This window comes from Heloderma suspectum, chromosome 3, assembly GCF_057233095.1.
Source record: "Heloderma suspectum isolate Gila_16-S chromosome 3, 16-S_ref, whole genome shotgun sequence".
In the NCBI taxonomy this organism is placed as follows: domain Eukaryota; kingdom Metazoa; phylum Chordata; class Lepidosauria; order Squamata; family Helodermatidae; genus Heloderma; species Heloderma suspectum.
This window is the reverse complement of record NC_139460.1, coordinates 258,097,821-258,125,707: the sequence shown is the minus strand read 5'-3', so window position 1 is coordinate 258,125,707 and position 27,887 is coordinate 258,097,821. Positions and strand designations below refer to the sequence as shown.

The window sequence follows — 27,887 nt, the reverse complement described above, 5'->3', positions numbered from 1 at the left end:
ATGGCTTCAAGAAATTAAGGGTGTGTGTCCAGTTTGGAGGAGTTAAGGACATGTTCCTTTTCACGGAAACATAGAGCATTTGAGGAGGGAGGAGGAACAATGAGCAGTCTGATGAGAAAACCCCTTTTAAATTAACTCTTCTTCTCCATATAGCTGCTCTCTGGATGCATTTCTAGCGTGGAAGATCATGGTTACCTTATTGACATAGGCGTCCATGCAGCAAAAGCTTTTCTACCTCGTCAGAAGGCCCAAGGTTACCTCCAGTCAACCAAGAAAGGTATAACTACGCTTAGAGTGTTGAGTGCAAGACTGTGCATGGAGGAAATGAGTGGTTTGGAAAATTACAGAACTCTTTAGATTTGGAAATGACCAGACATAGAATTCATTGCCAGTGTTTCTGGGTGTGTTTTTGTGACATTCCAGCGCAGATAGTACGATAGCTATTTATACGGCTAATTTTCTTGCTCATCTTCTATTGTTTAAGCAGCTCTTTACATACAAAGTCTATCCAATGAAGATGATTTGTGCAACTAGAATATTTCATTCTAGGATGAAAAGCTTTTCCTTTTCTTTTTTTAATGTGATGAAAGTGTGAAGCCAGTGAACAAATTCAAGGATTAGCAGGTGCAAGGAAATGTAGTCATAGTGACAGAAAAGTGATGGAAAAGTTCTGGCGATGAGAAATTATAGTTGCGTTTGCTGGGCTTGTAGGGACTGAACTGAAGATAGGGCAATACCTGAACTGCCTTATTGAAGAAGTAAAGAACAGTGGGAGGATGATCCGCATGTCCATCAATAAGTCTGAGGTTGCTGCAGCCATCGCCACAGAAGAACAAAACTGGTCACTCAGCAATTTGCTACCTGGGCTGGTGGTGAAAGCCCAGGTTCAAGAGGTAAACCATTATCTACTAATGTGCTATTGTAATAAGGTTGCAGGACAAAGACCACCCTCTCTGAGTTTGCTGTCTTGACAGGTGTGTAGTGGAATTCCATAACTCAGCAATACTGAGTTTAAGAACATTCCACCAATGGTCTATGCCAGTGGTCTAAATAGTAAACGTCTGCCATTATCCTAATGTATGTGTCCAGCAGATTGTGTTTGATAGGGTACAAGGCAGACTCTACCTCTTGCAAGTCTTTCTTTTATTCCCATGGGAGGTGGAGACAATTATGACCCATCAATTCTAGGTTAATTTCATTAGAAATGAGGGTGGATTCACATGGGCCTCACTTGATTTTTTTTCCCAGAGAGCAATACAAGAATGTGTCCTGCCCAATGCCTACCAGATCTGGGAAAGTGGGGAGAGGAGCACAGCGTTTCCTGTATTGCTCAGGAGCGCTGCCCATGGAAGAAAATTTCCCTTTTATATGTCTGCATTCTGACCAAGAGACACCTTCACTCTGCTTTGATCTTACTGATAGTTAGCAATGGAGAACTCTTCCAGAGTACTACAGCAACAAAATCTTTATTGAGCAGCGTGGCTGGCCCAAAGCATTTTTGTATCCGAGGCAGAAAATCCAAATAGCACCCTCTTTCTAGTAATTAACATAGGGCACTCTGTTCATCAGGAAGTTCTGGCATGTAAATCTTATCAAAAGAAATGGTACTGAACGCTACCATGCTCCTTCACATCTTCCCTCCATTTCAATGGGGCTTATGCAGGAGAACTTCCAAGCTGATTGTACCTCATGGGTCAGATCTTTGTCTCTAAACTCTGCTATCTTTAATTAAGCTCAAAATCTGCTGCCTGAAGCAGCAGCTGCTGTCCAACAGGTGATGGGAACTCTTGTTTGGAAGCCAACAGACTAAGCTTTTGAAACCATGTCACTTGCTAGTTCTGGGCACATCCAGCTATGCCATAAGTTCCATTTTTGTTTTATACCCACAGTAATCATGCTAGATACAGGCAGGTGATGACTACCCATCAGTGTGAATTATTAATATGAAAACAGCTGTAAATTGATCCAGTGAGACCAATGGGATTAATGAAAATATAAGAATAGATGTAAAATGGACCCTTTTTGGTGTGTTCTCCTAGGAACCTGTGTGTGAAACTTTTTCATCATCTAGCTCTCTTGTTAAAATGTAATGTATTAAACTCAGTAATACACATCACAATAAGACACTTCCCTATTGGCGAATATCAATAAGAGAATAATTAATAAAGCTAAATTGATAAACCATCCGAAAATAGACAACAAGTAAATACCTTGAAAACCATATTAGGGTGCAATCCTACGCATGTTTAGACAGAAAAAAGTCCTACAGCTCCCAGTATTCCCTAGCCAGCCATGTGTAGGATTGTGCCCTTAAGAGCTCAAGCTTTATCTAAGTCTATCAGGGGAGTTCTATTTAATTTTACAGTCAGTAGAAGGTTTGTTTCCCTCTGAATTTTTCCAGGTGACTCCTTCTGGGATTTCTGTAAGTTTTCTCTCTTCCTTTACTGGAATTGTGGACTTCATGCACATGGGCTCTCCAAAAACAAGAAACTACTCACCAGGTCAGATGGTAAGTGATTTTACAGCAAGTCTTAAATTGTGTAAGGTGGTGTTGTGAGGCTTGGACAAACTATGAAATGAATGGGTTTATTTCTAATCTGTTTCCCCACACTCATGGGGGCTAGAATGTAAGGTAAAGGTAATATTCTCAGCATATTCTGTATTTGGCTGGTAACCTAGCAATCTCTTCAAAAATACATATTTTTTTTCCTCCCACTTTTTTTTTCCCATCCAGGTGAAAGCCTGTATTCTCTCCAACAATCCCACCTCCAAGGCAATACGCCTCTCCCTGCGCCCAGTTTTCCTTCAGCCTGGCACTCAGCTTGGCCAACTTTCCAGTGATCAGATAGGCACGGTAGTGGCAGACTCAAGAGTGCAGACTTTTCTGAAAAAGACTGGTGCCACCTTTATGCTGGATGATGGCACTCTAGCTTTTGCACGTGTAAGTTACTTGATGCTGATTGTACCTTGTTAGGTGGGACGATTTCTTCAAACCATCCTATATGTCACATATAGAAGAGCAGGTCAACACATTACCTATTACTGAGTGAGTGTTAAATAGTCACTTAGCATCTGTCAAATGTATGTGTTCTGTGATGTCTTGAATTGTGCTAGGCTAGGTATTGAGGATCCAGAAGAGCTAGAAGTTAGTTTTTCTAGGTTCTTTTGCAGTATGATGGCACTGGTTATATACCGACAATGAAGTATGTATGCAGATAAAACCCTTTGGGTGAATGTATGTTATCACATTGTGATTCATATTGGAAGGTGGAATCTGGTCACTAATCAAGCCACTGGGGCTTGATGTGTCTTAGGTTACAGTAGGGTTAATAGTAAGGTAGAAAATTACTTGGATTTAATCTTTAGAACTTTTTCTTTATTTTTATAGCTAAAACATTTGTCAGATTCCCCCAAAACTTTCAGACCGGAGTTGTTTAAGCCTGGAAGCAAACATAAATGCCGAATTATTGACTACAGCCTAGTGGATGATGTGGTGCTGGTGTCTCTCAAACGGTAAGCTGTCCTGGATTGAGTCCAGATTTATTCAAACGTGGAGAAGACCTATTGAAATCAGTGGGTCTTAAATAGGTCATGGCTAACTTCAGTCTCACTGATTTCAGTGAGTCTTCTCTAAGTATGACTAAATCTGGATCCAACCCACTGTCTCATTCCAGTACAATTTGTATAAGCCAGTCTTTGGCTTAAAGGACTTTGTATGTTCATGTCTGAAATATGTGCTCACTTCTGAAACTCCTCCAGGCAGATGGAACTTCCCAGTGCCTAACAAATAATTGCCATATTGCAGTCCTCCCTGAAGTCCTGTTGCTTTCAGAAGGACTCAGTCCGTGCAGTGGAATGTGCCGTGGACTGCACCTACTCATTTTAAAAATCAGTTCTATACATATTTTTATTTATTTATTTATTTATTTATTTCATTTTTATACTGCCCAATAGCTGAAGCTCTCTGGGTGGTTCACAAAAATTAAAACCAAACAGCACACAGTAAAACAATTTAAAATATATAGAACATTAAAACCACAATATAACAATACAACCACAATAAAACCTAGCAGCAGTGCAGGAGTTTAAAATACAGATTTAAAACAGCAAAGCTAAAAGTCTAGAAAGCTAAAATGCTAAAATGCCTGGGAAAATAAAAAGGTCTTCACCTGGTGCCGAAAGGAATACACTGTAGGTGCCAGGCGAACCTCACTAGGGAGCTCATTTCAGAGCGGGGGTACCACAGCAGAAAAAGCCCCCCTAGTAGCCACCTGCCTCACTTCCTTTGGCAGGGGCTCACGGAGAAGGGCCACTGACGATCTTAAGGTCCGGGCAGGCACATATGAGAGGAGGCGATCCTTCAGATAACCTGGCCCCAAGCCGTTAAGGGCTTTAAATATTAATACCAGCACTTTGAATCGGGCCCGGAAATGGACTGGCAGCCAGTGCATATCTGACCTTTCTGCTTATAAGGTGGACAAGAACACTTTTGCCCTTAGGTTATCTTTTGCTACAATAGCTATGAAGAAAATCGTTGGAGTCCGTTTTAGTTCAGGAACTGCCCCGTGAAGTTAATCACCAGTTTGATAGAATGTTGAAAGATATCTAGCAATATTGTTGGGCAAATAATAAAGTATCTCTATTGTAGTCAGATGCAGGATTCTAGCTCTCACTTGAACTCACTCACATAAGAAACTACCAGCAGCATGCTATAATAGACCTTGTAGTTCAGGGGTGTTGAACCTCAAACTCACCTGGGGTCCCGTGCCCCCTTCCCCTGGCTCTGCCCCCTTTCTCCTGATCACCAATTGCAGTTTTTTCTCCATTTTAAAAAGCTGAAATGTCTCTCCTAAGGCTTAGTTACAGGCAGCCAGAGCTTTTAAGCTAAACTATGCTGGTAGTTTTGGTTCCACCCCTTTTGCCTTCAGCCCTAAACCACCACTGGGATGCGACCCCATACAGCTTCTCCAAAATTGAATTCAGTCCTTGGGCTGAAAGAGGTTCAGCATTGTGGTGCAAGGCCTTGATTAAAAGGACAAGGAGTGAGGTGTGTGGAAGCATAATGGCGAGGTAAGACTCGGATTAAGCAAGGATACAGGAGAGCAACAGAAAGCATTTCTCACAGGGCCACATGACACGGTCACATGATTCTTCTCATGCAGTGGCCAGTAGCCGTAATGTAGGCTTGTTACAGCCAATATGTACCTTTGGGTGCCTGGGGAAGCAGTTGTAGGGGTGTAAGGGTCAAATGAGAAGGAGAATCCTAGTGTTAGTAAAACTTGAAACTGTTGTGTTTGGTTGGCACCTGTTCTTTGGGAGTTTTCACTTCATGAAATACAGCTGCGTTTGGGCTCTGTGCAGATTAAAACCTGAGGCAGATGAGACGGCTGAAAGCTCCTGTGAGGATGAATGAGCTAAGGACTGTCAAGCACTTGGTATAGTAATCCTTACATATCTTTACTCAGAAGAAAGCTGAGGAACCTGCTACTTTCTAAGTATGCTGAGGACTGCACCTAAAATGGGCTATACCAGCCTTCTCCAACCTGGTGCCCTCCAGATGTTTTTGACTACAACTCCCAACATTCCTGACCATTGACCATGCTGGCTGGGGCTGATGGGAGTTGAGTCAAAGAGCACCAGGTTGGGGAAGGCTGGGCTACACAAATAAGTGGCTGATTTGCATAGGAACATCCTTTGTGCTATAAAGTGAAAGAGTTTCCAGTGATTATTGCCCCATGATGGAAGGCAGGGGGGATTTGTTGGTTTCTTGTTGACCACCGTGTGAACAGAATGCTGGGCTAGATGGATCCTTCGTCTGATCCAGCATGGCTCTTCCTATGTTCTTAATCTGTTTTCTTCACTACCTCTTGTGGTTTCTATTCCACCTAACAGATCAGCGCTTCTCTTTTGTTTTTTAAAAAATGTTTGTAGATACATTATTGATGCTCCGTTCCTGAGATACCATGATATTCACCCTGGGCAGGTGCTAGAAGTAAGTTCAACAAGGAAAAAAAATCTTACTCCACCCCAACTGTCTTTATAGTCTCAGTCATCCAATTATCATGCTGAACAAATCTGGGAATAAGGGCTTTGTCCAGTTTTGTTCAACAAGTATTTCTGAAGTCCTAGTCCATTCTTTTGTGTTGGATAACTATTTGGGCCTACATCCTGCTATGTGACATTAGTAGAGCAATGCTGTTAATTTCAGAACAACCTAACACAACCATTGTTGTTGTTGTTGTTAATTATTTAACCCTTTTAGTACCAGATTAACAGTTGTATACAGATCAGTATGCTTGCTGATCTATGACTGTAATAAAATTGATTGATTGAGATCAGTATGGTTCTCATTAGGTGAAGCCATTGTACATGTCTTTGTGGAATCCTAATATTTAGTTTTATGTTACAGTGTAACAAGGTTTGGGGTTGGGGTATCCTAAACCACAGCACTGTTTCCTGACTCTTTCTTTGGGAATGTAGGGCACAGTGTTAACTCTGAAGCCCTTTGGTATGCAAGTAAAGGTGACCGCTCACATCAATGGCCTGGTCCCCAGCCTGCATTTGGCAGATGTTCTTTTGAAACAACCAGAAAAGAAATACAGTGTCGGGACCACTGTCAAGTGCCGGGTAAGATCTCCCTGTAAGGGACCACTTGAAACTCAGGACTGTTCTAAGGAACTTTCTAGCAAGGAAAGGTGTGGATTGTTCAGCAACCAGAGTGCATTCCCATGTGATAACCTGCCTTTTTCATGAGAGCTAGTGTGGGGTTGTGGCTAAACTCTTGGATGTGCAAAACCCCCTAAGTCGTGATTCCCGCTGGGTAGCCTTGGGCTGGTAGCTGTCTCTCAGCCTAACCTAATCACAGGGTTTGTGAGGCTAATGTGAGAGGAAAAGTTGGATAGAAATTTGGTAGATAAACCCTGTTGAAGATAATTCAAGTGTCATCACTGAATAGTGATGTGACTCCCATAGCGCAATCCTAAGCATGTCTACTCAGAAGTAAGTTCTGTGGGCCATACTCCCATGTAAGCATTACATGGATCAGTTGTAGTTCTCATTCTCTAAAATAGGGGTGAGGAACCTCATATCTGACCCTCCAGGGTTCCCCAGATGGTCACTCCCCTTTCTCCGGACCACTAAGCATTGGGTGGTTTCTGAGCTTTTGAGCAGCTTTCCCAATTCTAAAAGTTTGAAATGCTTCTCCTGAGGCTTAGTTCCTGCCAGTAACTGCTTTAAGCTAAAACATGGTGGCATATTTGGCCCCACCCACCTCTGGTATATGGCCCTCTGGGGCTTCTCTGAAATGAATCTGGTCCTTGGGCTGAAAGAGATTCAATACCCATGCTGTAAAAGGATAATGGTTGCTTCCATTTTAAGTTATTTGTGTTCAGAGGGTGTTATTCAACAGTCTTATTTATAGGATAAGGAGCTCGGTCTCCCACAACTTCTCCTTCAGTAGCCCTTATTTTGATAAGCTAATGGGTCATGCCAGTGATGTTTGCACTAATCCCAGTTCTGTATACAAGTAACAGGGTTAGAGTTTCTTTCACTTGGGTCCGAAGCCATTTTTTCTAAGATTCTTGTACCATTTTCTTAAGGTACTTTTAACCTGGGGGTGTTCTTCATAGGAAAATAAATGTTCCTAGACTTTAGCTGCTATTGTTGAGATCATTACATCATTCCAGACTCTTCCTCTCCCAGGTGCTTGTCTCCAATCCTGAAGAAAGGAAGCTCATTCTGACACTTAAAAAAACACTTGTCCATTCCCAACTTCCTGTCCTCGCCAGTTATGAAGATGCAAAGCCAGGACTCATTACTCATGGTTTTGTTGTGTGTGCAAGGGAGTTTGGCTGCATTGTGAAATTCTTTAATGACATAAAAGGACTCGTCCCCAAAAATGAGCTTGGTGTGGCACCCTTTACTGTTCCTCAGGAAGCCTTCTATGAAGGCCAGGTAAGCACTGGACATAAAAGTAAAAGGCATCCTGAGTATCCATGAAATAATATCTGTAGTTATAGATGACTGTACATACTTGCATAACTAACATATTTAATGTGCATGCAATTATTTAGTTGTAGAATGTGGATTTTTCTTTTTCACATGATCTTGTTACAGAATTCACAACCTTCTTAAGTCTAGAGTAGATAGTGAGACATAGCAGTGTGTTCATTCGCTTTCCATCTCAACTCCCCTATCTTTAGTTTTAATATTTTTTTCAAAGTACTAGTAAAAATGACTTTAAATATTTTATTATTTTATTTCATTTCTGTACTGCCCATTAGTGGAAGCTGTCTGGGCGGTTTACCAGACAAATCTTAAAACTATAAAATACAGTAACATAGTAAAGCATAATATAAAATCATAAGTTTAAGACAGAATAAAACCAAAATAGCAACCAAGATAAAAGTTGGCAGCAGTGCAAAGATCTAAACACATACATACATTTTTTTTAAAACTGAAGAGCTAAAAAACCTGGGAAAATAAATAAAATAAACAACATAGGGGCCAGGCGAGCCCCTCTGGGGAGGGCATTCCATTCCATAATCAGGGTGCCACCTCTGAAAAGGCCCTCTCCTTAGTAGCCACCCACCTCACCTCTTTCGGTGGGGGCACCCAAAGGAGGGCCTCTGAGGATGATCTTAGAGTCCAGGTAGGTATATATGGAAGGAGACGATCCTTCAGGTGACCCCCAAACTGTTTAGGGCTTTGTAAGTTAATAGTACTTTGCCAGTCCACTTCTGGATCAAATTCAATACGTGCACATCATAAAGCATGGCAAAATATGATCACATTGGCTAGTACCTGTTAACAGTCTCGCTGCCCTATTTTGGACCAGCTTAACTTTCCGGACTGTTTTCAAAGGCAGCCCGTATATAACAGTAATTCAAACAAAAGGTTACCAGAGCAAGGATAACTAGCTAGGCTATCTCTGTAGTTGGTATATCATCCTAAGGTGCTAAAAGGTGTGCCGGGCAAGTGAGGCCACCTGTGCCTCCAATGACAGTGCTGGATCTAAGAGCAACCCCAAACTATGAACCTGATCTTGTAGGTAGAGTGCAACCCCCTCCAGAACTGGTTGAATATCATTCATCCAGGCAGGATAACCACCCACTAACAGTATCTCCATCATATCTGGATTGAGTCTCAGTTTATTGACCCTTATCCAGTCCATTACCACACCCAGGCACTGCTTCCCTGGATTTGATGAAAAGGAGACAGATCTGAGTGTCATCTGCATATTGGTGACACCTCAGTCCATATCCCCAGATAACCTCCCCCAGTGTTTTCATGTGGATGTTAAACAGCATGGGGGATAAAACTGAGCCCTGTGGCACCCCGTGGCATAACTGCCAAGGGATGGAGCTCTAATCCCTCAGCATCACCTTCTGGAATTGCCCATCCAAGTGGGGGTGGGACCACTGCAGTGCAATACCTCCAGCTCCCAACCCAGATAGCCTATCCATAAGGATACCATGGTTGATGGTTTCAAATGCTGCTAACAAATATGGTCTATACAATGGAAATTTCCAGAATTTTACAGAATTTGTTATATCCAAAAAATGGCAACATTGGATATAAAGGCACACATGGGATGCCAAGGAGAGAAGGTCAGGGGCAAAATGGGTAAGTTCAGAGTTAAGGATGGCATAGCAATCCTACATTTTTAAGTACATAGAAAGTATGAGGTATATATATTCTGTATCCTGTCTATAAGGGTGAATGTGCATACTGTATTAAGATAGTTTTTGTTTCTCCCCTTTTGTTAATCAGGTGGTCAAAGTGATTGTCTTAAAATGTGAGCCTGAGCAGGAAAGACTGCTGCTCTCATTCAAGCTGACAGATAATGCTCTTTCAGAGAATGGGAGAGAGGAGACGTCAAAGAAACGAGAAGTGACATATGGAACTGGACAGGTAATTATTCTAAAAGAGTTCCCTTCTCTTTCCTGTTGGACCTGAAGATGATTAGTCTTCCGTGCTAGGAAGTGCAAATCAGAAAAACAGCGCAATGGTCCCTTTCAAAATAATTTGGATGCTGGCCTTCGGAGGGATAGAGTTCAGTGCTGCCTGGATACCTCTCACTTTATCAATGTGTTTTATCTTCTGGTTGATCTCTGAAATATCAGACATGGGTTCGTATACCTTAAGAAGGAAAGGTCCACAGGGCTGCAAATATCGTATTAAGTACTGCATGCAAAAGTGGAACACTTATGTTTTGTTTAATGTTAAGCAGATGTTCTTCAAATCAAAATAATTATTCCTAAACTTCAGCCCCTATTGCTGAGATCATTGCATTTTGAAGAACCTCATTGTGATTCCAGGCATACTGCATTGTAAGGTGATATTCTTCCATGCATTTAAAGTGTCTCCCATTTTTTGTGTTTCGCTCAGATTGCTGATGTGAAAATTCTGAAGAAGAAAGAAGATGGCCTAGAAGTTACAATCTTGCCAGACAACCTTTCTGCCTACCTTCCTGTAATGCATCTTTCTGATCATGTGTCCAATAGCAAATTGTGGTGGCATTGGCTCAAAGGAAATGATATTCTCCATAGAGTTATATGTCTCCATGACAAGGGAGGTCATATTGTATCCTTTTTCATTCCTCCCAAGCCTTTGGTTAAACCACTTGTCATTTTATGTTGTACATTACAGTTATTTCTTCCCTCAAACTAGTGACCTGGTTCTTCTCAAACCTTGGAATATTCTGTGCATGTTAATTTATAAGCAGCTAGGATCTCATCATGTCTAGTTTGTGAGATATCTGACATTAAAATCCTTTCTTCCCATTTCCCACCATGCTCCAGACACTTCAATCTGGGGATATTTCACCAATCGCTTAATATTGACAACTGGAGTTTGCCCAATATCCCAGTTCCCCAGAGGTATAAAACCTTAATCCTGTGCAGGGTTTGAACAGAAGTCAGTCCCACTGTGTTCAATGGAGCTTACTCCATAGTAAGTGTGTTTAGAGTTGCAGCCTGTGCAATCCTTGAGCAGATTTAAATCTTTGAGCAGATTTACTCAAAGGTAAGTCCCATTGTTCAATGGGTCATACCTTTAAAAAAAGTTTATATAGGATTTCTGCCTATGTCTAGCAGTCTGAAGGAAAGAAATCATCTGGCAACATTTCTGGTGGAAGGAGAATAGAATTGACCCATGTCCTTCATCACTTTGGCTGGCAAAGCTTTTGGTGTCTGCACCTGCTTTATTCCTGGATGGAGCCATTAGTTTCCATGCTATATGCCATTTGGGAACTAATGGGCTTTACTGCTGACAGAATCTGAATGGAAGCATATAGTTCATTGCTTGAAGCATGATCTGTTGTATGGCATAATGTGCCTTAGGTGCCCCTGTGCCATACACTGGAAACTGCTGACTCCCCACATTGTTAGGCTTTGGAGGGATGCCCCACTCATGGTAGCCAAGTACAAGAAATTCCCAGTCCTGTCATTTTTTCCTGTTTTATTCCTTGACCTGTCGTTTAGACCCTGAGCAGAAAACCAGCAGTGATTTCAGCCATAGAGAGGGAACAAGTGGTGAAGAGCTTCTCTGACATCTATCCTGGATTGCTGCTGACTGGCTTTGTGAGAAACATCATGCCTTATGGAGTTTTTGTGGAGTTTCCGTATGGTTTGACAGGGCTGGCACCCAAATCGGTAAGGCATGTTGCACTGTCCATACTGAAAACTAGTTTGTTTAGATATATTGAAGGAGAGGGGTGGGGAGGGTTTTGAAGTTAAAATGATATCTTGTGCTGTATTCCCCTTCAGGAATAAGAACTGCCATTGGGAGCAGCTTTATAGTGGGGAATGGGAGTGGGGGGCTGGGGGGAGCACAAAATAATAGCTGGGAATTCTTTGCTCACAAGCATACTTCATGAAGTGACAGGAGTTGAACTGAATGTATTTGTTTGTGGCACAAAGGCCATTACAAAATGCAAACTTTATAAAATACAGCAATGCAGAATACAGAATACTAATAAAAGTGAACCAAACTGTGACACACATTTACAAAAGTTCTATAATGCAGACACCTTTAAAAACAGTTACAATGGGGTTTTATAAAAGGTGCCTGCGTTATAGACAGCTGTGTTGTTGTTTAGTGTTGTTGCAAAGGTAGTGACCTTGTTTGTGATGGAATTACTGTCTGTCAACAAACCACAGGTAATGTCAGCCATCCAGCTCTTATTTTCAAAAGATCCCCCCAAAAGTGAGCCCTGGGTGACAGAAGTTCCTGTGAATTCTGCAGGCAAGACTGTGTTCAGGGCTGTGAATACTCTTGTATTAGAAACAAAAATGTTAATACTATCCACAATGGAAATTGCATGATTCGACTTGCTTAAATAATCAAAAATTAAGCAAGAGGGAAATTGTAGACTCTTTCTGCTTCATGCTGGTTCCTACTGAAGAATAGAAAATGAGGAAAAGGCTGCAGGAGGAGAGAGAACATGCAGAGCAGTGGCTAGTAGAGCTGGCCCTAACCCAGCTTATAGATAGCTGTTTGGAATACATGGCTTTCTTCTTGGAGGTCTTAAGAACTGATGTTGGTATAGTTGGACCCTGTCTTGAGAAGGCCCTCTAAGGAATATTGTGTCTCTGTCTCCTGATCTGTGTAGGCAATGAGTGACAAGTTTGTGACAGACACCAAAGACCATTTTGTGATTGGTCAGACTGTGATTGCCAAGGTGACTAGCATTGATGAGGAGAAGCAGCGCATCCTGCTGTCCCTGAAGATGTCTGAGTGCTCCTCTGAGGATTCTGTTTCTGAGAGTTTCTCCTTGTTTGTTCAGTACTTTAAAGAGCTGCAGGAGATCAAGAGCATCATGAGAAAAAGAGGTAGGAGGTTTTGAGGATAAGAAAGATGGCACTTGGAAGCCTCATGTTGGCCACTTCCTATCATAGTGGCTGCATTTGAGCAATGTTGTTTCATGGCGCAAGGTGTGAGCACTTTCTCACAAAATCAGGAGGTTGAAACTCACTTTTTCTTTCTTTTTTCTAAGAAAAGCTGAGATTCGTAGGATTTTGTTTCAGGTAAAATTTTCAGTCGCGCAGAATGACTTTCTGTTATATGCAGTTGCTCAATGGGTTTTGTTTAACTTGACAGTTGAGGAAAGAGTCACATTCTTTGGTAGTTTGTTTCTGTGTGGCTGTGGCTCATTTGTTATGAGTAAACAGCTCAAAAAAGGAAAAGGAAAAAAAAATCCTCCCACCCCATAATTTCTGTCCATTTTCACACTGTCTTAAATATAAAGAAGGTGATTTTCAAGTGGTAATGCTCAAGGTGTATCCTTGCAAAATACGGGACGCCATTAAATATAATTACATTTGATCCTTTTTTAAAGATGAAGCTAAAACTTGCTCTACACATGCATAATGAAAAAACAAGTTGCAAATTATGTTTCATTCTGTCTTTCCTTATCTTCAGATGATTCTATTGTGGCCCAGAAACTCTGTGAATTAAAACCTGGGCAGAAGCTGGAGCTGGTGGTTGATGAAATCAGGGCAGATGGCTTGGCAATTTTCAGTGACACCTGTGTTTCTGGGTTGACTGTAATGGCCACTCACAGCCACCTTGGAGGTATGCTATGTCATGTGGTCTTCTCTAGTCACATCTGCCCGATGGCCTATATTTTGTTTGTCAGGTAGTAAATGGATGACTGATTGCAAAGGCTTGCATCTTTCTAAATAGTACAAAGCTGTTTGTGTGTGTGTGTGTATGCGTGTGTGCGCGAGGGGGGGGTGAGGGATGAATTCTGGGTTTTTCTATTGATTTTGCTACTAATGTTGTAATTTAAATAGAATCTCTTACTGGGGCACAGTTTTTTATAACTTTATTTTGCTCTGCAACATTGGGCAATTATCTTCTTTTAAGGTAAAAATATTGTTCCGGGTGAAAAAGCAAGAGTTGTGGTTCTCTGCATAGATTTCCTGAAATCAAATATCTATGTATCTCTTCGAGAGGAGCTGCTGTCTCCCAAACCTAAAAAGGTATGATTAACTTTAATTGTCTTTTATGCTCACCACTAAAGTAAACACGTGTTTACCTGGTTAATGACAGAATCACAGAACATAGAATCTGTAGAATTGGGAAACAAAAAAAGAGAATTTGAGAGCCTCTGTGGGCACCACCACAAAATGTCTCCCATGGAGAATGTGGCTAATCACATAACAGCTACAGCAGGGGCCTGGCTAAGTGGTGGCAGGGGGGAAGAAATAGCAAGGCTAGAAGCTGGGAGGGAGAGGGAAATAGCAAGGGAAAGGGTTAGAGGGGAGAGAAAGAGCGAGGCTAGAGGCTAGAAGCGGGGAGAAATAGCAAAATAAAGGGGTGAGTGGGAGAGAAAGAGGAAGACTATGGGTTAGGAAGGAAGAGAAAGAAGGCTAGGGATGGGGAAGGGAGCGAAATAGTGAGGAAAGGGGCTGGGAGTGGAGAGGGGGAGAGAGAGAGAGAGCGCAAAGGGGAAAGGTCTACAGGAACAGAAGAAGATGGGTTGGGTCAGGAAGCAACTCTTTCCTTCTCTTCCTGCCCGCTGAACAACTGATCAGTGGCAGGTTTAGGAATAGGAAGGACAACGTGGCACCCTAATGTCTTTCAATGTTTTAATTAAAAATACAGTTTTGAATGGGGGTATTGAGCAGTAAGTTTTGCAGGTGCTGGTGGAGGTCCCCACGAGTGCCATGTTGGGGATCCCTCCTTCAAGTATTACACTTTTGCCTCAGGACAAAGTGACTACAGAAATCTGTACCAGATGTTTGGTTTCCCTGACTCTCTGAATGTCATTTCTCTGGGGTTTTTTTCCAGTTAACCCCAGACTCTCAACACCAAGCCATCGTGCAGCATGTGGCTACAGAGCATGCAGTTGTTTCATTGTTAGGAACAGGTCAGCTGATCGCCATCCCTGTGGCTTCCCACTTCAATGACACATTCCGGTTTGATTCTGAAAAGCTGAAGATGGGACAGTCAGTCACGGTGGTTCTGAAAACTATACAGACAGGTGATGCCGGGATCTTGTTTGCTGTGCAAGGTGCAATGAAGAGAAAGGCTGTAATCAGGACTCGACATGAATCTGAGACACTAGGGGAGGCCTCGGCCATGATGAAACACTCACTGTGTCTGGGAGATGTCGTCAAAGGAACTGTGAAGTCTGTCAAACCTACCCATGTCCTAGTCGCAATTGATGATCACCTGACCGGCTCTATTCATGCATCCCAGATCCTGGATGAAGTTTCTCTACAGACCTTTCCAACATCAGTGCTAAAAGTTGGGCAGAAGGTGACTGCTCGGGTCATTGGGGGCAGAGACATTAAAACTCACAGGTAGGAGAAATGTTCCCAGTTTACAAGTGCCTCTTTTCTGATATTTGTTTGTAGTCATTTCTGTCACTCTCATTCAATGTTCTTTCTGGCACAAAACTTTCCACATCTGTGTCCCAAGTCCAAATATCTCATTGTGCATTTGATGCTCTGTTCATAGTTTACAGTCCTAGTTCAGATAATGTGAAACAGTCAGTCTGATCTCTGCTCCTTCCTGAATACCACCCATTTCCAACTAGAGCAAATAGGGAGGCGACTTGGAATTCTCTGTCAGTAGAGGAGGGGATCCAGAGTGGATTACTTCCTCACACTTGATGTAGAGCAGTGATGGGGATCGTCTGGTCTGTGGACTGGATGTGGCCACTGAAGTTCTGCATTTGAGCCTGCAAGCCTCTTCTGTTATTTCTGGTGATCAGAGATAAGAGGATGTTTAAGGGCAATTGCACTTTAAATACTCTACATAGAATTGAACTGCGCTTTTGCAGGCTTGAGAGCACTGGGGCTTACTCCTGGCGAGTCAGGTGGAGAACCTCCATGGATCAGAGGTCCCTATCTCTGATTTACATGAACAGGATATGAAGCCCATGTGGGGTTTTATTTTAAGTTTGCTTTTCTGTTATCAGAGCCTGTAATACATATTGCCATAACACTTGCAGAGTTATGTTCTCAAGCACAAAGCCTTGAGACTGACAAAGGAGAAATCTGGAATGTTCAAGTTGCAGTACGTGCACATAGAACTGCACCTTACATTTTATATATGGACTTTTTCAGAAGGATAGATTATCACTGTATTTGAGGAAAATCGGAACTGTGAGCATTTGGCTTCTTGGGAAAAGGTCTGAAAAACAGTGTTTTTCCCTTTCTGGAAGAGAATATTTGGGACTATAGCGTTTTCTGCAAATATGGTATATTTGTTCAATTTTTTGAAAAGAGAGAGTGAGACAGAGAACATAAACTGCTCTAATGTTAGCAGTTGTAAATTCTATGGCACCTTCTCTCTCAGGAAACAGTTAATATTTCTAGGGCTTCCTATTGAGGAAACATGTCAAAATAACTGAGAGAGAAACTATTTAGCTTGTGTATTTGCTTAGCATTCTGCTAGTGCAATTGCGGGGTGGGGGGATGTGCTGTCTTCCTTTTATGCCAAATTGATTAGAGCAAGAATGATGTGCTAACCTGCTCTTAATTTTCAGATATTTGCCCATCAGCCATCCCCACTTCACCCATACATGCCCAGAGCTCAGTATCCAACCAAGGTAAGGAGGGATCTCAATAATGTGTGTAGTGAATTGAAGTCTTAGAACATGTTAAATGCTCACAACTGCACCCCTCTAAACTCTTCCTGTTGGTCTGAGTGTTTCTGAGTGCTAGAAACAGAATAGAAATTTTAGACCTAAATTCTGCATCTAAGAAATATATGAGGGTCTCAGGTATTAGTCTAAGAATTATTAGACTAATATATTGGACCCAAATGTAACTTGTCAGAATCGTGTAAATTATGCTTCAGGCGCTGAATGAGCATTGTAGACTCCAGAATTTCTTGGCAGGTGCTGGGATAGTGGTATACACTGAGGGGAGGAGGGCCAGTAGTATTACAGCCCGGAAATGTTGGCAAGTGTTGGGCCTAGAGATATTGGCAGGATGCAAGGAGCAAGCTGCTGATCCTCTCATCATACTGCAGATAATGAGCATACCCAAAACATGATGTTCTGCTAAATTCTAAAACAGAACAAGCTATTGCAGAATTACACTGACTTGGATGCTAACTTTCCTTCCATGAACAAAACAAAGTTCACAAAGCAAGGCTTTCCCTCCTTCCCTTTCCCTCTCCACTGTGCTCCCTGGAAATCTGCTCCTGGTGGTTGGAAAAACCTCTGTATACCACCTGCTGGGGAACACGAGTGTAAGGGTTCTATTTCACTCAGGTCCTAGTTGTGGACTTCCCACAGGCAGGTGGTTGGCCACTGTGTGAACAGAAAGCTAGACTAGATGGACTCTTGGTCTCGTCATACATGACTCTTCTTATGTTCTTGTGATATGGTGCATTGGACTGCAGATGGAGGGAGGAGTGGGCAAAAATACCCCCCTCCCTTACACTAATGGAGGGGCAACTTAGAATCCAAATCGTTCACAGGTTACTGTTAGGTACTATTGTTCTAATCTGATTAGAACAATAGTACCTAATATTGCTAGTTATGAATTGAATCTGATAATGCTAGTTAGGAATTTACTAGGTCTGTGACACACATCCTGGTATGTTGTTTGTGCACTGTGGCCCTTGCTTTTTGATTGCCACAAATTAACCTGCAGTTGGGAGCCCTGTACTCTAAATGAATAGATAAAAGACATTTTGAATGGATATCATCGAGGAATTTGAGTGCTAAAGTAGAGAACCTAGAGACGTAACTGCTTTTCCTCTTATGATCAGTCAGCTGAAAGAGGAAAGCAAAACAGCCCTGGGCCCTGAAGATAGCAATCCAGAAGAAATGTTGAAACCCTTCAAGCCTGGGCAGATGGTGACATGCTTCGTGAAGAAGGTGAGACCTAGAATTTCTCAAAGCCAGTACAATAGGTTCTCCCCAGCTTTAAAACTTTGGGCGAATTGCTAGCTTAGACTAGGGAAGAATGAAATCCTCCAGAATACAATGGGTAGGTGCATGAACAAAAGTTGAGAAATCATACCTATTGAGATGTAGTCTCCAAAACTATTATTTTGTCCTCCCCCCGCCCCCTTTCTCCATTTGGGAACTACTTTCCTCATGTTTGCTGTTCAGGTTCTTGTTTCACAGGTGAGGGGTGTGTGCCAGAGTGAATTTATAGGACCAGTTACCTAGGACTACATAAGCATGCTCTCCGCCTTTTCCAGTGGAATAATGATGTGCTGTGTCTTCTCTTCTTTGGATTCCTTTCTTAGTACAATCTTATAAAGAAGTGGTTGGAAGTGGAGGTCACTCCTACTATTAAAGGGAGAGTTCCCCAGCTGCTACTTTCCCTGAACCCCCGGGTAAGTAATTGCCATGGAATAAGTAGCACAGTACTCTTACATGCAGGAGTATATGAATAACATGAAATGTTTTCACACGCTAGAGAGATAACATCATTAAAATGTTGTGGATGTGTTTGTCCTAATTTCTAAAGATCTAGCCATTTTAATCTGTTGAAGCAAAAACAAGAAATAGGCTTGTGGCATCTTAAAGACTACTACATTATGGCATAAGGTTTCATTTACTCTGGTCTGGTTAGACTTCAAGGTGCCACAAGACTCTTGCTTGTGTTTTTGTTCTCATTATGCTTCCCAAGAATTCCTTAGTGGTATAGAAGCATATTTATGTAGTCCACAGCCTGCCTTGTAACAGGGGCTGTTGCAGTGTTTCAGAGTGAACAGAGCAGAGGTAGACTCATGAAGGTTCTGTCTGGCCTTTATTATCCCAGAACAGTGTTTTATGAAGAGGTCAAGCACTACCACAGACCTGCCAGCAGAAGAGGCCAAAAAATGCAGAACTGCTGTGGATCTTCACATATACTGGGGTTATTCTCAATGAACTGCGGAGTGCGACCCTTTTAGTGGTAATGGTCACATCTTTCTCTCCCACCAGGTTATAAAGCATGCAGGAAAATACTTCAAAAATGGACAGGCTTTGGCTGCTACTGTAACAGGCTCTGATATCACTGGGGCCAAACTCTTCCTGTCATTGTCAGGTATGATTAAAAGGAAACTCCCACTGCATTAACACCCCAGAAAGGTGCCAGTAACTGTCACCCTCCGCCTAGTAATTAGAATTCTGTAAACATAATTCCATATGAACAATATAACTTGGTTGTATGGTATGTACAAGTGCCAGTTGTCTCATGGAGCCCCCAGGCATGAAACGGCTTCCCATTTATTTCAGCTGTGTCACACACAGCTCCATATGTGTATCCAAACTGTTCAAGTGTGGAGGTGTCCCTTACAATGTAATAAATGGGGAAGGCCATGCTCAGTGGCAGCTCCATGTACATTAATTCTGGATCTGGCTGTATGTCAATGAAAGTGAATGGGCAAGTAGTCCATTGATAGCCACTAACATGCCTTGATCCAGACTCATTTGCTCAATCAGAGGGTAAACCCTGATGTTGAAGCAGGTTTAAAAGCTAGAGATGCTGAACAAGTAGTTCTTTGCCTCTGTTGTCATGGTTCTGGAGAAGTTATCGACAGTGTTTCTGTCAATGGCCCCAATTGCATTCCTCCCACCCCTCTTCCACCTGGCCAGGAAAAGGACTTTGGCAGAATTTAGTTTCGCTTTCACAGGATCTTTGCCTGTCCTTGCATACAAACCAAAGGTTGTGGTTTCTAACAAACTCTGGTCAGTTTCCAAACAAGCCTATTTCAAATCATAAATTATGCCGCTGGATTGTTAAGCTTAACCAGAGTTTGTTAAAAACCACGATTTTTGGTTTGCATGCAACAACAAGCTAATTTCTGTGAAAGTGAAACTAAACACTGCCAAAGTCCTCCTCCCAGCCACATTCATGGGGCTCGCACCGCCTCCTTCCTGCTCATGCACATCTCACTAAACTATGGTTTAGTGTGACATGCAAAACAGAGTATAGCTACAAACCTGTACTCATTCATCTGGGAGTAAGTCCCATTGAACTCACTAGAAGTTACTTCTGAGTAGGTACCTATTGGATTGCCTTCTGTTTCCTTTCTGCTATTAGAGGCTTGATGTAATCCTTCCCGTCTACACCAGTGCAGTAGAGTCCCTAGTGTTGTACACGGGACTGGATGAAATCCTCTGTATTGCACTTGTGTGTTCAAGATACAAACCATTTAAAAACCCTGAGCAGTTTGAAAGTGTAAGCAGGCCGTAGGAGAGTGAGGTGTGTATAATATCTGACTCAGCCTGTTTTGAATTTCCTCACCCTCGAGTAGGAGTTCACTCTCTGGAGAAAGGAACCATCACACTCGGCTGCGTGAAAAAGGTGATTCCACATGTTGGCCTGACTGTTGCACTTCCCTTTGGAAAGACTGGCAAAATCAGCCTTTTCCACCTGAGTGATTCATATATTGAGCAGCCGCTAGAAAACTTTAGCACTGGAAAAATGGTCAGGTAAGAGGCGCCTGCAAAATTGTCTCTGTAGACAAGCGGAGAAAACTCCCTTTAATAATAACCTCCTCTCCAGAGTAGTCTACACTTGTGTGGAGAATTTTACATTGTACTTCGGCTTGTAGAATATTTCATTGCAATCTTAAACACTGAAAAGGCTTACAGTTTACCTAGTTTTCCTGATATCTGTGTGTATCCTCCAATAGTATAGTTATTCCTTAGATTTCCATCCCCAAATAATTTCCTGAGCTATTTCTAAGTCTGTTCTCTTGTATTTGGTTCCCAGTATTGCAGAATGGATCCTTGTCCAGAAAAGCCCATGTTCAGAAACACTATTGCATAAATGTTATTTATTTTAAACATTTTTATCCTGACTTTTCTCAAAAAATCCTGAAGGCAGCTAACGAAAGTAAAACCACAAATTAATGATGTAAAAGCATCAGTTGCCAAAATATTAAGCTACTAAAACGGGAGTAGAAAAAACACCCAACAATACACCAACTGCAGCAACAAAAGTTACTTTAAAAAGCAGAGTCAGTTAAAACCAGAACAATAAACCATCTACAAATGAAATGCCTTCCTAAAAAGGAAGGTTTTTATTACTTTCAAGAAGGCCATTAAAGAAGGGGACAAGATGCACCCTCCCTCAGGAGGTAGTTTTAAAGCCTAGGTGCAGCCATGTGAAAGGTCTTCTCCCTGGTCCCAACTATGTGTATTTCTGGGGATACTGGGACACATAAGAGGGCTTCTGAAGATGACCCCAATAGGTAGCCAGGCTTGTATGGAAGAAGGCAGTCTAACTGTAGGTTCAGAGTATTCTTCAAAGGCAGCCCTATTTATAGTGTATTGCAGTTATCCACATGTAACTAAGGCATGTATAACTTCATCCCCCTCTTTTCTGTCAGGGTGGGATTTTCTCAATCTATATAAAACCATCTTCTCCTTTTCCTACATCCAGATGCTATATTCTTTCCAATGAAAATAATACAATGGAAGTGTCCCTCCGGCAGTCCAGGTAAGGAACTGCACCCTAAATATAGACTAGTAGAAGGGAAGTAGATTTGAGGCGGGGGGGACTTGACATTTTATTACATAGATACCCAAAAGTAGCATAAATTGCCCTGGTATTTGGGCAGTGATGATGTGGAAATCTAACGTTTGGGCCAAAAGTGTAAGTACAAAACATAATTCCTTTGAATTTAGAATTGATTCTGCAAATTGAATAAATATGTGTGCATTTGCTGAAGTTTCATGCTTTGTTTTAGTTCAGTTTGAGGCCCTGTGGTTTCTTATTACTTCTTCTGGAGTTTTTCTTCGTCCAGTTCTTAGGAGCAGACACACAGACAATGAGATTGCTACTTCATTCGTTGTTGCCATCTCTGTAAGCTTTTCTGCAAGCCAAGAAAGCAAGAATTTTAATATTTTATTACCATCTTAAAGTGGAAATAAAGATTGTTAGCATTCCATAGCTTGCAATGGGTTTTGTACTTGCAACTGTGGGGATTTTTGTCTGTGTTGCCCAGATTTGCTGCTGGACATTCTCCAGAAGTTTGAATTTTCTTTGCTTATCCAGGAGGAGGGCATTTCACTATTTCCCCGTCTTTGTTGTAGAATAAATCCCAAGAGCCATAGGAGAGTGGAAGATCCTGAAATCATATCCATTGATAATATTCAGAAGGGTCAGCTTATCAGAGGCTATGTCAAATCTATTATGCCATTGGGAATCGTCTTTGGGTGAGTTTTGCTTGCTACTCGTACAAGTAATTTCCAGTTTGTAAATTGTGAATGTGAGTGAGACAGCGAGAGAGAAATGACGTGTTTGGATTCTGCAATTCTAGACATCAAGAATGGGCAACATATCTGGCCCTCAAACCAGATTTACCTGACCTTTGTCAGTCCTACCAAATGTTAACCAATGTATTATGGTCTTTAAAAAAAATGCTTGCCCACCATTTCACTTAAAAGGAAAAGAAAAATGTGTTCATGTTATGTGAAAGAGGGATACCCCACACTTCTTTGTGACCTCTTTTTGATGTATGTAACATGTATCTGAATGCATCTGTTCATATGTGTGTGTGTACATGTATGTGCGCACGCGCACGCACACACATATGTGCACATGCATACACACACTATGCCTGAGTACTTAGCCCCAATTTTATAGAGCTTGATCATTTATGAGGGTATTGGTTTGTGCTTCAAAGCACACTTCTGTCCTATCAACCCATTTATGGCAGATAGAATGGCCCCTGATAATATAGTCACTGGACATCTGTTATAGGTTATCTGAATGCCTGCTATGTAGGTGCAGTTTGCCCCATTGTTATGCCTAATGGAGATCATCCTAAATAAAAGAGTTTTTTTTCTAGCAGATCCCTTATGTGTGGGATGCCTTCAGGAAAGCCTTGTGGGGAGGGTCTTCCCTCTCAGGCCTTCGTTCATCCTGAGCTCTCTACACAAAGGCCTTGGGTAGCTGGGCCATTAATTCTCCTTGTGTGTCCATAGGACTTTTCTAGTTTTGTTTCCCTGGGGCTTACAGGGGACTCCTGGCCATCAGGGAGAGCTTAGTCTGCCAGACCTTTAGTCTAAGCTGCTGCTGTGTCATGGTGATCTTGCTCTCTCCTTCTGCTCTCCATTCCCCTTTGGGTTTTATAGCTGTACAATGAGAGGTGAAAAGTGATGTACTTCTTTTTGTATTGCCTCAACATCAGGACTAGTTTCTGACTCTTACAGGGCCCTAGAATTTCCCTGCCCCTCCTTCCAGCCCACTGAGAGTGTAGGGGCCATTCCGGGCATCAAAGAATGATGAGCCAAGCTTTTCCTAGTAGTACCAATACACATCAGTTCCTACCATCTGCTATTGAACGGATTGTTTTTTAATGGGTTTTACCTGCCTTGTTTTTATGGTTTCTTTAATTGTTACTGGGTGTATTATTGCTGTTAGCCACCTTAAGCACCATATGGCAGAAAGGCAGGATACAAATTTAACTAAATAAATGCATACATTTCTCTTTTGTAAATGTACCTGAAAGCCAAGCTCCAGGGCCCCTGCTATTCTGTTATTCTTACGCAGGCTGACTGCGGATCCAAAGCAAGGGTTTCAGTCAGGGCTGGAGTGATCTGTGTTTTGAAGGAAACTTGGACATTTGAAATCACTGTCTTTCTTTTCTTGACAGATTGTCTAACTCTGTTGTGGGTCGAATCCCACTGCAACATATCACCCCTTTCTTCATGCCAGATCAGTCATTGTGTGCGAAATACATACATGTAGGTCAGCTCCTCACTGCCAAAGTCTTCAGGTAGGAGTGATGTTTTCTAAATAGAGCATGATCTTGGGGTGGCAAAACTAGTGCAGGCACAGGGGGGCAGTAAAGTTTAGGCCAGGGTTCCCCAACCTTTTTGGACCCATGGGCACATATGGGAATTTGACAAACTGCTCTGGGCACCACCACAAAATGGCTCCCGTGGAGAATGTGGCTAGTCCATGAGAGCCATTTGTAAACTGCCCAGAGAAGTTCAGCTATGGGGCGGAATAGAAATGTAATTGATAATAATAGTCACATTTACTGCCATGAGGGCCAGGCTAGTCAAAAGTGAGCTAAAGAGGTGGGGGTGGGGAGAGAAATAGTGAGGGTGGGTAGGGGAAATAGCAAGGCAAATGGGTAGAGGGGAGAAAGAGAGATCAAGACTAGAGGATGGGAGGGGGAAGAAATAGCAAGGTAAAGAGGTGGGGAGAGAAACAGCGAAGCAGAGACTTGGATGGAGGGGGAAACAGCAAGGCAAAAGGTAGAGAGGAGAGAAAGAGCAAGGCTGGAGGCTAGAAAGGGAGAGAGAGAGAAGACTACCCTAACATTTTCCAGGGTTTTATTAAAAAAATTTTGAAGGGCGTGGGGAGTGGAGAGCTTTGTGGATACTGTTGGAGGTCCTTGCAAGCACTACATTGTGGACTCCCTAATTTAGGTTTACATTTTAGGGGAAAGAGAGGCCTGAGTTCAAATATCACTACAGCTGTGGGCTAACTTCGTTTTGGGTAAATGTTTGTGTCTTGCCCTTTGTTAAGCATTTTATAAAATGATAACAATTACCTTACAGGGCTGAAGTGAGGCTGAAAAAGTTAAAGAATGTAAAGCACTTTGCACGTTTAAGAAAGTACTAGGTAGATTTAATATTTATGGTAGTTACTTATGTCTTCTGAAACTTTTTCTGCCCTTTCTCTTTTTTGTGTGTGTTTTAATCATTCTGCAGTATAAATAAAGAAGGAAATCTTGTGGAGCTCTCACTCCTTCCTGAAGACACTGGGAAACCAAGCATTATTCCAGAATCCCTGGGTGTGTCATGTGGTGGAATGGACAAACAGTCCAAGAAACTGAAAAGGCAAAAACGGGGAAACCCCGAAAGTGAGCAGGTATCTGTCCTGGAGGTGGGTTAAGCCTGATATGGCTGAAGTATAGGAGGCATTTTGGTTGTAGTCTTTTTTAAAAACACATGCGCAAAAATCTTGTTTATTAAAATTGTTATTATTTCATGTTGTACATAATTTTTTCTCTGCAATGACAGGAAGCAAAGCCAGCAAAGAAGAGAGCTCGTTCTACTGAAGATGATGATAGTGGTGTTGAGGTCTACTCTCGGGAGGAGGAGGAGGAAGAAAGGTGTGAGAGGAAATCTAAGGTGAAAGAGACTGAAGAAGAGATGGTTATCTTGGCGTGGCTAGAGCATTGTTTACGTTTTGAGTGGGATAACTGATGGTGTGTGTGTATCTAAATACAGTCTTTGGTTTTTCTCCCAGCAGGGAAAAGAACTTCAGAGATTGAAAGTTTTGACCACCTTTACATGGGAGGAGGGGTTAAATGTGCTGGATACAGCTGTGATGAAAACACGGGAGCAGAGCTCTGACAGTGAGGAAGAAGATGATACAGAGTCCACGGTGCAGTATCTCCATATAGTTTGCTTTGGAGTTGCTTTATATGCAGTTGGCAGTCTTTTTTAACTGCTCTTTTAACTTAGGGCCCTTAGGGTTGGTGGAGTAGACCCATTGAAAGCAATGGGGTTTAAGTGATCATGACTAACTTAAGGCTCATTGATTTTAATAGAACTACTCCAAGCATGACTAAGTCTGGATCCAACCCAAATATAAATACTTTTCTTGTAAAATTAAGAAACCTTGGTACAACCAGCAACAATAAAAACAGCTACAGCAGGATCTGAATCTCCTTCAGGTTCGTGTCAGGAATTATTTTATGCAAAGGTTCCCTTTTGTTTGGGGGGAGCGTGCATTTGGAATTTATATATACTTTGTTTCTTTTCTTGAGTTGTGTTGTGTTGAAAAGGAGATGTTTCTGTATATGCGGCAAAACATTAAGTTCTGCCCATACCCACAAACTCCCTTTCTCTATCCATCCTCCCCACATCTGTGGCCAAGCTGGGACTTCAGTAGCAGCAGTGGGCCCAGTAGCAGGCACACTGGAGGAAGGAATGAAGCTGCACCATGGCAGCCAAGAGGACATACAAGAGAATAAGGAGTGTTGTGCATGGAGGGTGCCATATAGCTGAGAGGGTGAGAGTTGTGTGCTAAGAATAGCTTTGAATGTGATTGAATACATCACATCCTCTGTATAATTGTATCTTGCAGCATTGCAACTTTCCCAATCGTCATGCCCTTTCTCTCTTTTTAAGACCAAGACGCAAACAAAGAAGAAAAAGGAGCTGGAGAAGCAGAGGGCAGAGAAGGAACTCTCCAAACTAGAAGCTGCCCTGATGGATCCCAACCGGCAGCCCCAGACAGCAGATGACTTTGACCGTTTAGTCCTTGGCAACCCTGACAGTTCCATACTCTGGTTGCAGTACATGGCTTTTCATCTCCAGGCTACAGAAATAGAGAAAGCCAGAGCTGTGGCAGAAAGGGCACTCAAAACCATCTCCTTTAGGTCAATAGTCTCTTGCAAACTGTTACTCATTAGCTTTAGTCGATAGCCATGCATGCCTATTCAGTGTTTTGCTTGGCTGTAGCTTATGGGAGGGACACCTGCAGGGCTAAATGGGTAATGCCACACTTCTCCCTGCTCTACTTTTCCCCTACTCACTACACAGCCACTGTCCCAGTATGATGTGGTGCTCCTTCATAGGTGAGAGAGAACATTGTGATTCTGTCGACAGACATTGCTGGTTCCTTCTAACTTATGTGTGGTGGATTCCATTATGCTAAGGTTTTAGGTAGGTAGGTATTCCCCCACCATAATAGGGAAATTACTAAAATGCAAAATCCAGATCAGATTCCATAGGCAGCATTTATTCTCTCTACCTGTACCAGCCAAGATATCCCATATTAACTGTGGGGAGAGGATGCTGTTACCTATCAAGAGTTGGAACCAGGGCGCTGAAATATATGGAGCTTGTAGAGACCTTAGAATGCAATGGTTCTTCCCCCTGTCCCCACATTCAGTTCTAGAACCTGTGGTTTGAGTTTCATTTGCTCTAGAGTCACAGCTCTAGTGGATCCAACAGTAGTTGCATTTCCACCAAGTAAGTGAAAGTTAGGAGACCATTTATCCTAGACAGACAAACAATAAGGGGCTGGTGCAAAAGAAAATGGGCCATATGTGTGAGTTCACAGAGTGCTGCAATATAGTTCCCTTGTAGTGCAAGGCTGTCTGCGTAGCGTTAAAGGCAGGAAAAGGGATTATTATTATAACAGGCTGCAGTTTAAATTGTGTTCATCCTAATTTCACAGATGAATTGAACTTTAGTGCTGGTGTGCAGTTTAGGTAATTGCCTTTTACTTCTTTAGTGCTACCTAGTGGGCTAGAATGGAAAATGCATTCTGTCTTGCAACAGTTCCTTAATGCGATGTGCTTGTGTTATGTGCCCCATCTCTGGGGAGGGGGTGGGAATACTGTGCTGGCCAGCCTTTGTTTGGGGAGGTGGAGGGGTTGTGGGGTTATAGTGTCATTGGTGAGGACTAGAATCCATGGGGATGGGGTAGTGTATATCTCAGTAAAGCGACATGAACACACCAAAGAGGAGAGGAATGGTGGTGGCACCAGTGGATGATCTAGACCAGCGTTTCCCAACCTGGTGCCTTCAAGATGTTTTGGACTACAGCTGCCACCAGCCATGCTGGCTGAGAATTGTGGTCCAACACCTCTGAAGGCACCAGATTGGGAAAGGCTGATTTAGTATCTGATCTAGAGGTTACGCTTTTGTTGGCCGTGAGATCACCTTGCTTTCCCAGGTGGATTTGGGTCAGCTGTTAGGCAAAAGGCTGAGCTTTGGTCATTTTTTTTCCTTTGCTTTTAGAGAGGAACAAGAAAAGCTGAATGTGTGGGTCGCCCTACTGAATCTGGAGAACATGTATGGCACAGAGGAAGCACTGATGAAAGTCTTTGAAAGAGCCATTCAGTACAATGAGCCTCTGAAGGTCTTCCAACAGTTGGCAGACATCTACAGTAGCTCTGAGAAATATAAGGTGAGGCATGTGGCACTAGTGGTTTAAAGA

At 42.3% G+C, this 27,887-nt stretch overlaps 1 protein-coding gene across 2 annotated transcripts in view; it reads left to right on the top strand.

Annotated features, from left to right (window-relative positions):
* PDCD11 (programmed cell death 11) overlaps nucleotides 1-27,887 on the top strand; it is a 42,216-nt gene that overhangs the window by 6,575 nt on the left and 7,754 nt on the right. The window contains exons 6-33 of one of the 2 annotated variants that reach the window (XM_084846417.1): nucleotides 154-277; nucleotides 712-893; nucleotides 2,402-2,509; nucleotides 2,735-2,941; nucleotides 3,389-3,513; nucleotides 5,932-5,992; nucleotides 6,481-6,627; nucleotides 7,702-7,953; nucleotides 9,772-9,912; nucleotides 10,390-10,584; nucleotides 11,484-11,654; nucleotides 12,614-12,833; nucleotides 13,423-13,575; nucleotides 13,870-13,985; nucleotides 14,797-15,311; nucleotides 16,502-16,564; nucleotides 17,737-17,845; nucleotides 18,223-18,312; nucleotides 18,905-19,007; nucleotides 20,221-20,398; nucleotides 21,354-21,410; nucleotides 22,007-22,129; nucleotides 23,572-23,694; nucleotides 24,641-24,800; nucleotides 24,953-25,063; nucleotides 25,185-25,319; nucleotides 26,069-26,319; nucleotides 27,689-27,857. In XM_084846417.1, the coding sequence (XP_084702543.1) occupies nucleotides 154-277; nucleotides 712-893; nucleotides 2,402-2,509; nucleotides 2,735-2,941; nucleotides 3,389-3,513; nucleotides 5,932-5,992; nucleotides 6,481-6,627; nucleotides 7,702-7,953; nucleotides 9,772-9,912; nucleotides 10,390-10,584; nucleotides 11,484-11,654; nucleotides 12,614-12,833; nucleotides 13,423-13,575; nucleotides 13,870-13,985; nucleotides 14,797-15,311; nucleotides 16,502-16,564; nucleotides 17,737-17,845; nucleotides 18,223-18,312; nucleotides 18,905-19,007; nucleotides 20,221-20,398; nucleotides 21,354-21,410; nucleotides 22,007-22,129; nucleotides 23,572-23,694; nucleotides 24,641-24,800; nucleotides 24,953-25,063; nucleotides 25,185-25,319; nucleotides 26,069-26,319; nucleotides 27,689-27,857 (4,389 nt within the window). Of the gene's footprint in view, nucleotides 1-153; nucleotides 278-711; nucleotides 894-2,401; nucleotides 2,510-2,734; nucleotides 2,942-3,388; nucleotides 3,514-5,931; nucleotides 5,993-6,480; nucleotides 6,628-7,701; nucleotides 7,954-9,771; nucleotides 9,913-10,389; nucleotides 10,585-11,483; nucleotides 11,655-12,613; nucleotides 12,834-13,422; nucleotides 13,576-13,869; nucleotides 13,986-14,796; nucleotides 15,312-16,501; nucleotides 16,565-17,736; nucleotides 17,846-18,222; nucleotides 18,313-18,904; nucleotides 19,008-20,220; nucleotides 20,399-21,353; nucleotides 21,411-22,006; nucleotides 22,130-23,571; nucleotides 23,695-24,640; nucleotides 24,801-24,952; nucleotides 25,064-25,181; nucleotides 25,320-26,068; nucleotides 26,320-27,688; nucleotides 27,858-27,887 lie in introns of both variants that reach the window. The other variant, XM_084846416.1, reaches the window with a different exon arrangement.